At 61.3% G+C, this 9,983-nt stretch overlaps 4 protein-coding genes across 4 annotated transcripts; 1 reads left to right on the top strand and 3 right to left on the bottom strand.

The window, feature by feature from the left end:
* On the bottom strand, positions 1–1,691 carry PAN0_085c6655 (uncharacterized protein; the record flags this gene model as incomplete). Its single annotated transcript, XM_014797913.1, has 2 exons — positions 1–1,016; positions 1,458–1,691. Coding segments are annotated over 2 exons (1,250 nt in total), but the record flags the coding sequence as incomplete, so codon positions are not given.
* A 614-nt stretch (positions 1,692–2,305) lies between these two features.
* PAN0_085c6654 (uncharacterized protein) lies at positions 2,306–6,304 on the bottom strand (the record flags this gene model as incomplete). The annotated part of the gene is made up of 1 exon (XM_014797912.1): positions 2,306–6,304. The coding sequence occupies one exon, from the start codon at positions 6,302–6,304 to the stop codon at positions 2,306–2,308; it is 3,999 nt and encodes a 1,332-aa protein (XP_014653398.1).
* A 774-nt stretch (positions 6,305–7,078) lies between these two features.
* Positions 7,079–7,639, top strand: PAN0_085d6653 (uncharacterized protein; the record flags this gene model as incomplete). Its single annotated transcript, XM_014797911.1, has 1 exon — positions 7,079–7,639. The coding sequence occupies one exon, from the start codon at positions 7,079–7,081 to the stop codon at positions 7,637–7,639; it is 561 nt and encodes a 186-aa protein (XP_014653397.1).
* Positions 7,640–7,756: 117 nt separating this feature from the next.
* PAN0_085c6652 (uncharacterized protein) lies at positions 7,757–9,983 on the bottom strand (the record flags this gene model as incomplete). The annotated part of the gene is made up of 1 exon (XM_014797910.1): positions 7,757–9,983. A coding segment is annotated over one exon (2,227 nt), but the record flags the coding sequence as incomplete, so codon positions are not given.

Below are 9,983 nucleotides of genomic sequence, written 5' to 3'. Positions count from 1 at the left end.
TTGGGCGTGCAAATGAGACGTTGTTGAGCTTGATGCAAATCGGCGAAACTTCGAGCTTCGTCTAGGATGCGGTGCCCTGCGCTGGCCTTAGCCTGACAAAATGTGGCAGCAAGAAGAAGACGATGAAACCGGGCCGGAATAGCCAAAAAAAAGCTGCGGCCAAGCGAGCTTAGTTCTGGGTGCGCTTGATGCGAGATGCGTGATGCGGCGGGCTGTGATGGTCGAGGCGGAGCAGCTGATGCGCGGAGATGCGGGCTGATCCTGGGTGGGGCAAGCGAGAGTAATGCAGAAGCGAGCTGTGCTATTCCGGGCTGGGCCAAGGGAGCGGACAGCAACGAAGTCCGAGCAGAGGGCAGAAAGGACGCAGCAGCAGCGGAGGTAGACACTACTGCAGGTCCTGACGACTCAAGCGAGATGGTGGTGCAAGTGCAGGCCGAGGCGAACTCCGGGCGTGGGGGGGACGAGGGTGCACACGAACCGTGCACGGTTGCGAGAGAGAGAGGGTTGTTGTGGCGTGTGGAGGCGGAGGAGAGGAACGCGAGGATGCGGGCGTAGTCAGGGTCCACACCAACAACCACGCCTCTCGCTTGGGCACACGCGGGGCCCAACCCCAAGGAGGTATGAGTGGGGCCTTTCGCCCTCGAACGCAGTTTTCTTGTCTCGGAGGTGATCGTCGCTCTTGCAGAGGCGGGCTGCTCGTCACGATCCATGTCATCGAGGGTTCGCCCAGCCGAGGGCGCGCGTTTGCACGAGGGGCCCCAAACCGGCAACAGACGCCAGGGCCGGAGGAACTGCACCGACGGATTGGCATTGCGGGCGGCGAGCGCCATCGCCGTGCCAACCTTGCAGCGGCGGAAACGGAGTGCGAAAATCTCTCCGAGATCTGGATGGGGACGATGGACAGCATAGTGTTGCACAGCTGTGATGCTGCCGAGCATGGATGGCAGTTTGGCCATTAGCGCGGCTCGGATCGAGGTGAGCCGGACCAACCGCAGCATTTCCCTCGACGGCGCGGCCTTCGCCAGACGTCAAAAGCTGCAAATCCAACGCCGCCCGCCGCGTCGAGAGATTGCCGACGTGCAGAGCTGCACACCTTTCGCCTCTCCGGCTCTCAGGCAATTGCAAAATGGAGATGGTCGCTGTCGGAGTTGACGCTTCCGTGCTGCAGTATGCAGACAGTCTGCTTCCCCACAGGCTCTTCTCCACACTTTGCCGACCAGGCGAGTGGATCGGGTTGGGCAAGTGTTGTTCGCTTAGGCGCAATCCAACGGCCGCGTCGCTCCGTAGTCTCGCCGTACTGGCTGGCTGCCAGTGCGTCAATGCCTACCGAGGCGGCGCGGGATGGATGGCGACATGCAGGCCCTACTCCGCCGCCGAGCAAACCTTATTGCCTTGCAACCGTACCCTGAGCACCATCGATCGCAACCACGCCACTGTACACAAGCCGACGGATCTACGTCGAGGGGCAAGGTGGCTGCCTTAGAGCGGCGGGACGAGTTGAACGGAGGCGCAGAGAAGCTGACAGGAAGGAAAGGGAGCGGTTCAATTTGCGGCTCGGCTAGCGAGGCAGGAAGGCTGTTGGGGCTCGACTCGGGCTCGGCGTAGCCCATTGAGCCGATGCATGAAGCGCCGCGATCCGAAGATCTTGACGCTGCTGGTTGCGATGATGGCGCTGGCCTCAGCCAGTGCATTCGGACCTATCGGGGGCAAGCGCTGGCCTAAAGGGGGCAGCGGAAGGATTCTCTGCGGGGCGAGGTGATGCATTGCCCTGGCTTCAGTGGGGCGAGCCCGGGGCAAGACGACTTTACGTTTGTGTTGGAGCTCCGCACTGCCTGCATCGCCGTTGGTTGCACGTCGAGCATCAAGCTTCCATCATGCGACATGCAATCACGCCAACCGGGTTTCGGTCGAACTCTGCCTTGCACCTTTCCTCATTCGCTGGGGCCCTCCCCGCGCTTCCCCAGATCTTCTCGAAGCTCCACGCTGCCGTTCCGTTCATGCCCTTTACCCCGCCTTACCACCCGCACGCGCCATCCTTGTCATCTCCCATCCCTCCGAACCGGCTGGACGGCCAAGATGCGGGCCGCCAACCGCTATCTTCCATATCAGGAAATCTTCGCGCTGACATCTCAACTTTTGGCGGCCGTGGATGCATGGATCCATGCTCGCCACGCGATCCGCCATCGACCCGCGGAATACAGCAACCGGAAATGGAAAGTAGGTGCGAAGTTTGCGAATTTTGCGTTGCAGAGGGTAGTGTACATTTTGGGATCCTGTTGATCCACAGGGAAGGGGTGGGAAAAGATCACGAGTAGATGGCCTTTTCGGTGATCCTGTACGGCTTCTTCTTCTTGCCGCCTAGCCTCTTCTTGGCAGCATTGAAAGGCTTGGCGACCGCCCTGGCCACCGGAGCCACGGCGAAGAACTCGAACATCATGCCGAGGCCGAACTGCGCCATGACCACGCCAAAGATGATCCAGCTAAAGTGGTGAGGCATCTCGACGAAACCAAACAGGCTGAAGAACGGACCGCCGGTGAGGAAGAGGAAGTAGAACGAGAAAATCGACAAGATGACGAGGGCGGGTGCGAGGATCCAGTTGAAGCAGAGCAGCTGACGGTGGGGTGGTCCGAGCGAGTAGGCCAATCCGGCGATGATGTAGGAGAAGACCGAGGTGCGGAAGAGTGCGGTGTTGTCCATGTCGTTGAGCGTCAGATCCTCGGGGTCGAACTCGGGCGGTTCGTACCAGCTCTTCTGGTGCAGCACCACGTACACCACCGTCTGCGCAAGGAAGCCAAGGATGACCTGACCCAGCATCGATACGACGGGCTTGGACGACGACAGCCTCGCCTCGGGCGGCAAGCGGAAGAGCTTCTTGGCCGGCAACGAGTTGGCGAGCCCAATCGCGATGGGGAGCACGCAAAAGATGTCGATGAACAGATACTCGGCGTTGTCCAGCGACGTCGCCTTGCCGTACAGCAGGATGACGGTAAAGTACTCGGCGAGCGAGTAGCAGCTCATGAATTTGAACATGGCAAAGGAGACGCTCAGCGTCGAGCGACCTTCGCGGATCAGATGGATGATGGCCGAGATGTCCTTCTTCCTCGATGTGAACGGCGCGGCTACCGATGCTTCCGCCTCCGAGAGCGACAGACCGACGTCGGCGGATTTGAGCGCACCGCAGTCGTTGGCGCCGTCACCCGTGAAGGCGACGACGTAGCCATGCGTCTGGAGACGCTCGACGAGCTCCTGCTTTTGCTCGGGCGAGAAGCGGCCAAAGATCTTGCAGTGCACCAGGATGCGCGCGAGCGTTTCGGCGGAGCAAAACTCAATGAGCGTTCGCAGAATCTCTCCCGACACGGCAAGTTCGACGTCCTTGAGTCTCCTTGGCGTCTCGCCCTCGCGCGAAACGGGGTCGAGCGTGTACGCATCGAGCCTGTTGTGCTCGTTGTCGACGCTGACCCACTCAAGGACAGCGGGAGCTTTGGAGTCCTTGTCGTGCGCGTGCGCCAATCGAGGCGTAAACACCTCGGCGTGCGCATCGACGATTCCACACTCCTTGCCCACCGAGACGGCGGTGAGCACCGAGTCGCCCGTGCACATCTTGATGGGCAGCCTTGCATCGCCGGCGATGGTGGCGATCGACGCCGTCGTGGCGGGCTTGAGCTTGTTCTCGAATACGATCAGGCCGAGAAAGTCGAGCGCGCTCTCGGCCTGGGTGCGCGTGAGCGTCTGGGCGCCGTTCCAGCCGAGCGCGTCGATGTGCTTGCCCGCAACGGCCAGCACGCGGAAGCCCGAACGCGTGCACCTGTCCAACACCGCATTGTAGTCGCTCGGTAGCGACGATGGATGGCACAGCGAGGCAATCGACTCGGGCGCTCCCTTGCAGTACACCTGCGCACCTCGTTCGTTGTCGCGCTTGACGATGACGCTCATCCGGCGCAGCGAGGCGGTGAATTCGAACGTGCGTACCACTGCTAGCGAAGCGCGCGCGCCGTCGGCAAGGATCACGGGCACACGAGCCAGCGTACCGTCCTTCGTCAACGGCCTTCGATCCGTTTGCGGTTGCTGGGCGGCCGACTCGTTGGCAAGGCGCACGGGCGCAAGCGTAGCATCGTCCTGGAGCTGACGGCGCGTCCACTCGAGCATTTTGACCTCGAGCGGCTCGCCGATGGGCTCGCCATCGAGCAGGTTGAGGTCGTGTGCCGTAGCCATAGCCTCGACGAGGGTAAGCTCGCCCTCGCCGCTGTCCCGGCTGGTCTGGTCGCCGTGCTGGACAAGGTCGGTAAACTTGCCTCCACGAACCGTACGAATTCCAAGCACGTCGAGACCCTCCTCGGTGAGAGTACCTGTCTTGTCAAAGACAAACATGTTGACCATGCCAGCGACGTTGATACGCTGAGGGCTGAGGCAGAAGATGTCTCCGCGCTTGAGGCGTGCGATGGAGAAAGTCACGCAGATCGAGAGCGTAGCGGGCAGCGCTGGGGGCACGGCGATCGTGAGCACGTCGAGCGAACGCAAGGCGATCTCCTCGGAGCTGACCCCGATGATCTTAAAATAGATTATACTGGCCACCATACCGATCGTGGCGATGATGAAGAGGTTCCCGATGAAGTAGAAGGCGTCCCGGTAGAACTTGTGCGAGATTGGGCGCGGGAAGAGCATTTGGCGGACGAGGGATCCCTTGGCGGTGGAGAATCCGGTTCGAATGACGAGCGCACGCGTAGCGTTGGACGCTCCTGGCCGTACGCGGATGAGCTTTGTGCCAGAGTAGAGCACGTTCTTGTCAAGCCGGGCCAAGTCGCCGTTCCCGGCGGCCAGAACGTCGGAAAGGTCGGCACGGGAGACGGCAGACTTGACCACGGGTACCGACTCGCCCGTAAGCATGGACTCGTTGACAATGCAGTCACCCTCCAGAAGTACCAGGTCGCAGGGAAGGGTTTCGATGAGTCGGTGCCCGAAGGAGTCGGCGCTAGCGTCGCCGTACTTGGCGCCGAGGTCGACAATGTCGCCGGGGACGAGGTCTTCGCTGTTGAGCTGCTTCCAGGCGGGCTGGACGTCGCCGAGCTGCTTCTCGTCGGACTCTGTCGAGGCGGTGGCGCCGAGGGGCGAGGCGGCGGGGGTTGCGGTCGAGGGAGAGGCGCGGAGGACCGAGACGTCGCAGCTGAACCTGCTCATCTTTTTGAGTTTCTCGATGGCTGCCTTTGTTGTGACGGTGGTTGCGAGGATACCAATGATCGAGACGATGCCAATGACGATGGCGTAGGGCACGTACTCATCGTTACACCACAGTACGATGGAGTAGATCTGAAAGATGTAGAAGGGATGGAGTACTTCTTCGATCATGATGTCGAGCACCGACTTTCCCTTGACCGAGACCTGGTTGGGGCCGAAAAGCGCGTGCCTGTCGCGTAGCTGGGTGGAGGGGAGGCCTGTGGAGGTGAGCGCCGTGGCCCAGGCGGGGTCGCGCCACGATGCGAGCAGGTGGAACTTGCCGGTGACGGGGTGAAGGAGGAAGGTGGTGGCGCGGTACTCGAGGATGTCGACGTATCCCAGCTGCTCGACGGTGTTAGTATCGCTCGTTGACGTGCTGGCTGTCGACGTGGCGGCGGCAACGACATCGTCAGGAGAGCGGAAGGGCTCCTTGAGGCTGGGTGGGAAGACCTGGGCGAAGGGCATGGGATGCGGAAAAGTGGCGCGCTTGAGCGACAAGATTTCGACTTCGCCATGCTTGCTCTTGATGCGCACGAGCTTGTCGTTGTTGGACTGCGCCTTGAGCGTGGCGGGGGAAGTGTTCCAGCGGATCCAGAACTTGTTGTTCGCCCAGTTGTCCACGATGAACCAGATGCCCGCGGTGACGATGCAGAGCGAATACCAGAGGATGAGCATGGGGATGTTGCGGCGGTAGAAGCGCAGATGCAGCTGGATGTCCTCGTCGACGAGATAGATCGACTGACGCGTGTCGTCGTGCTTTTGGTCGGTGGCATTGTCAGAGTCGAACGAGATGCGCTCGTCTCGCTTTTCGCCGGGTGTGCGTTGGTCGTGGGCGAGGTGGGCGGCCTGGACGATCTCGTCGAGCTCTGGGCGAGGCGGGAGGTGGTGGTCGGGGATGGCGTCGCTGGCGTCGTCGGTCTTGGTGTCAACACCGGACGATGTGCGGGGGGTAGCGTCGCTGATAGCTACGATCTTGTTCTCCGGCTCCAGTTGCTGAACCAGGACCGAATCGTGCTCCGGCTCGAGGAGGGTGAAGCGGGTGACGGGCGCACCATCGGGTGGGCAGGGCTCGAGTGGGCTGGTGTTGGACATGTCGGCGACGCTCTGGCTTGCTCCGACCGGGACCAGGGGTACTAGGAGGTGGGGGTAGGAAGACAAGGCGGAGGGAAGAGCGGGGCGGGCGAGTAAGATGGATCTAATGCTTCTCCGCCAACCTGGAAAGATAACAGAAGTCTCTCAGGACACAGAAGATCCCGCGGCCAAATTTGACAAACGCGAAAAAAAAACCCCGGCGAAATCGCCTCGGTTTGGCGCTGTTTCACATCTGCCGAACGGCGCTTCCAAATATTTAAAATACTGTACGCAAAGGTCGTGCGACCACGTCCATCACATCCGCCGCGGCGACCGACAAACACCGCACGTCCAGACCGACCCTTTCTGCGTGGAGGGGGGTTTCCTGCATCGATTGTTCGAAGCAGCTGCTGCCTTGACGACAAAGTCAAGTCGAGGCGGAGCGGGGATACCCTCCCTCTTGCCGACTCGGCTATCCAGCGAGAGAAGGGATGATGAGATTGAGGACGCGGTGCCTCGGAACAATTCCAACCGACGGTTTCGATTTGACGTTCCCGTGTGGAAACCCGCGCAAATCCCGCAAATCCCCACGAAAAAGGAGAAGATGGCGGCCTAACATTGAGAATTGAAGCGTGCCTCCACATCGACCGCCGCCGCGCGCGATCGGATCCGCATGAGAGCCGCGCCGGAACGTGCGGCTTTGGACCCTTTGCTAACGCTCGTGACCGCCCACCATCAGCTGTCGTCCACCACTCTCAACTGGATTCGACTCACTCGCAGCTTCAAATCGACAACATGGGCGAACACAGAGATCCGCCTCACACCAAGGCTACGGGGGGTAGTGAGGCAGAGGCGACGGTTTCTGCTACGGGGATGCCACGAATCATCCCACGTCATCGCGATGAACGCACCTCCGAGGAGCAGGAATATGTCGACGAGAAAGATGGATCTGCACCTAGCGAGATGGATTCCGACGCTCCCTCCGATGCGGAACACTCGTATCCACCCACAGGATCACTTACACTCGCCGCATTCAACCCTTATTCAACCATCCCGCTTCCCCGCCGTCTGGCTCTCATCTCTTCGTCGGTAGCCATCAACTTTGGCCTACCGTTCCTAAACGGCGTCATGCTTGGATTCGGCGAGATCTTTGCGAGGGTTATTCTGGCCCCCGCCCTAGGCATCACGGGTGTCGGTTGGGCAGGCGATACCGCTAGAGCCGTCGCAAATTGGAACTGGCTCCCAAAATCTAAAACATCAGCAGGCAGCGGGCAAGGACAACAGTACCAATCAACAGGAGAATTCGACGATTGGTCAACCCAACAGTCCAACCCAACCCAACACTTTGAACTCTAAACCCCATCCGCTTTTGTATCATACTCCAGACCCGCCATGCAATATCGCACCACACTCACACAAAAGGCTAGGCTCCAAACACTGTGGATTCGCCTTTCTATTTCGCGCACCCCGCTCTCAGAACGTGCGTGCAGTCCTGGCAGCCGCAGCAGCCTGCGCATCTTTGCGGTTGAGCCGCTCGATCTCCTTCCACGGCCGCTCGTCCATCATCCAGTATACAAACGGGCCGTTGGGGCTCTCGGCCTCGTGCGCCGCGTCCGACCACACGCCAAACATCGGCGCACGCGTACCCGGTGGGCCGGGCTGGATCCCTTCGAGCTGCCACCGATCCTCGCCGTCGTAGACGTGCGTGAGCGACCAGTGCAGCCCCTCGATCTTCCTCCTGCCGCGCGAGACGGTCGGATCGACGTCTTCGTCGCGCGCGTACACGGGGCGCACCTTGCCATGCACCCCGCCGCGCGGCATCGGCGCATCGTTGCCCCAGTACGTCACCGTCGTGCCGCGAAAGTACAGCGTAGGATATTCCAAGTCGTCTTCTTGGCCCTCCTCGTCTGGCCGATACGCAGGCTGCTCCGACTTGGGCAGAAGCTCGAGGCGGAGCTGCAGACAGTCGCCTACCGCTTCCTCCTGCCCAACCAGATTCGGCACGCGCGTCGATGGCGGTCGCTGCCCGTTGCTGCCATTTCCACCGGGTGCATTGCTCGATGAGGAAGCCTTGCCGTCGGTGCCCGCCGCATTTGACGCCGCAGCCAGCTGATCGCGTCGACGCCGCGCCATGCGTACGTTGAACTCGACAAAGTGAGAGTAGTCCAGAAACGCATACGTGCCCGCCCAGAAGCTCTCGCACCGCGCCCAGTCGTGCGGCTTGTCGTCGTCTGCATTTGACGTCGCTTGACCTTCAGCCTGACCTTCCGCCTCGGCGCCACGGCTGCTTCCCTCGACGGCGTCCTCAGCGTCGCTCTTCTGCGCTACCGCTGTGGCCAGCGACGAGACCCAGCCCGTGGGGAATTCGAGAAACTCGCGTCGCTCCATTGGGTCGCGCACCAGCACGCCCGCGTGGTCGTACACCTTGGGGATGCGGATGCCCACGCCCCAGTTCTCGAGCCAGATCGCCTCCTTAAGGTTGGCGTACATGACCACCATGATCGCCTCCACCAGCTCCCAGTGAATGCTCTTGCGACGCAGGCTCACAATCTGACCAGCCGACGTGTCGGTGTCGTTGGCGCCGCCATCCTTGTCGGCCGGCTTTTCGCCTTCGCCCTCGTGCTCTGCCTTCCACTTTGCCACCAGCGGCTGCAGCTCATCGGCGGCGTACGAGCCTCGATAATCCCATGCGCCATCGAGCGGCCTAAAACTGTCGAAAAACGGCCCAAAGCGGCCATCCTCCTCGTCGTCGTCGTCCTCTTCATCCGCATCTTCGTCCCACTCTTCGGCGTCCTCGTCGTAATCGTCGTCCATGTCCTCGTCTTCCTCTTCGTCGATGCCGTTGGTGGCTGCGCGACGTTCTGCGTGGCCGCTGGTGACGCGCATGGTCTCGGCCAACATGCCGGGACGCACAAAGCGCACGTTGAGCTCGCCCGAGGCTACAAAGTCGACCGAGTCGCCCACGGTGACCTGGATGTTCTGGCTGCCCGTGACGATGCCGATGGGCTGATGTCCCTCGTAGGTGTACGTGCTCGTCTCGGCGTCGTAGGTGCCATGCTGCGGTGGCTGGTACGGCGCGGGAGCTGGGGCGGTCGACGACTCGGCGTTGTCATCGCGTGCTGCTGGTTCGTCGTTGTCCGAGACATCCCAGCCTCGAGCTGCCGCTGATGCGCTGGCTGCAGCAGTGTCGGACGGGATGGGGTTGCCGTATCGATCGGCGACGCGAAAGGTGCGCGTGTCTTGTTCGTCTTCGCTCATCTCGATCTCGATGGGAACGGGGTCGTCGGGAATGTCGTCGCTGGCATCGTCGAGCTCGAAAGCCTCGCGCCACGCATCGTCGTCTCCATCGTCGCTGCCACCACGCCTGTTGATGAAGCGCATGCCGTACTCCTCGACATCTTCTTCATCGGACTGCTGCTCGGGATCAGTGGCAAGGTCGCTTTCGGTGACCGCGTCGTGGTCGTGGTTTCCTTGCTGGCCTTGTCGTGGATTGTAGCGCCAGGCGTGGAGGGGTGCAAAAGCGTTGGACCAGCCGTAGTGGGCCGAGTCGTAGACGCGATGCCTCATTCGTGCGCGCACCTGGTCCTCTTCATCGGGAGCGCTGCAAAAGCCGAAGCTGGGGCCAAACATGCGCGGGCGGAATCTGAGGATGGCTGCTGGCGGCTCGTCGAAGCTCTCTTGATCGTCGTCGTCGTCGTCG

This window comes from Moesziomyces antarcticus (assembly GCF_000747765.1).
Source record: "Moesziomyces antarcticus DNA, scaffold: scaffold_v10085, strain JCM 10317, whole genome shotgun sequence".
NCBI classification, from domain to species: Eukaryota; Fungi; Basidiomycota; class Ustilaginomycetes; order Ustilaginales; family Ustilaginaceae; genus Moesziomyces; species Moesziomyces antarcticus.
This window is presented reverse-complemented; position numbering and strand designations above follow the sequence as displayed.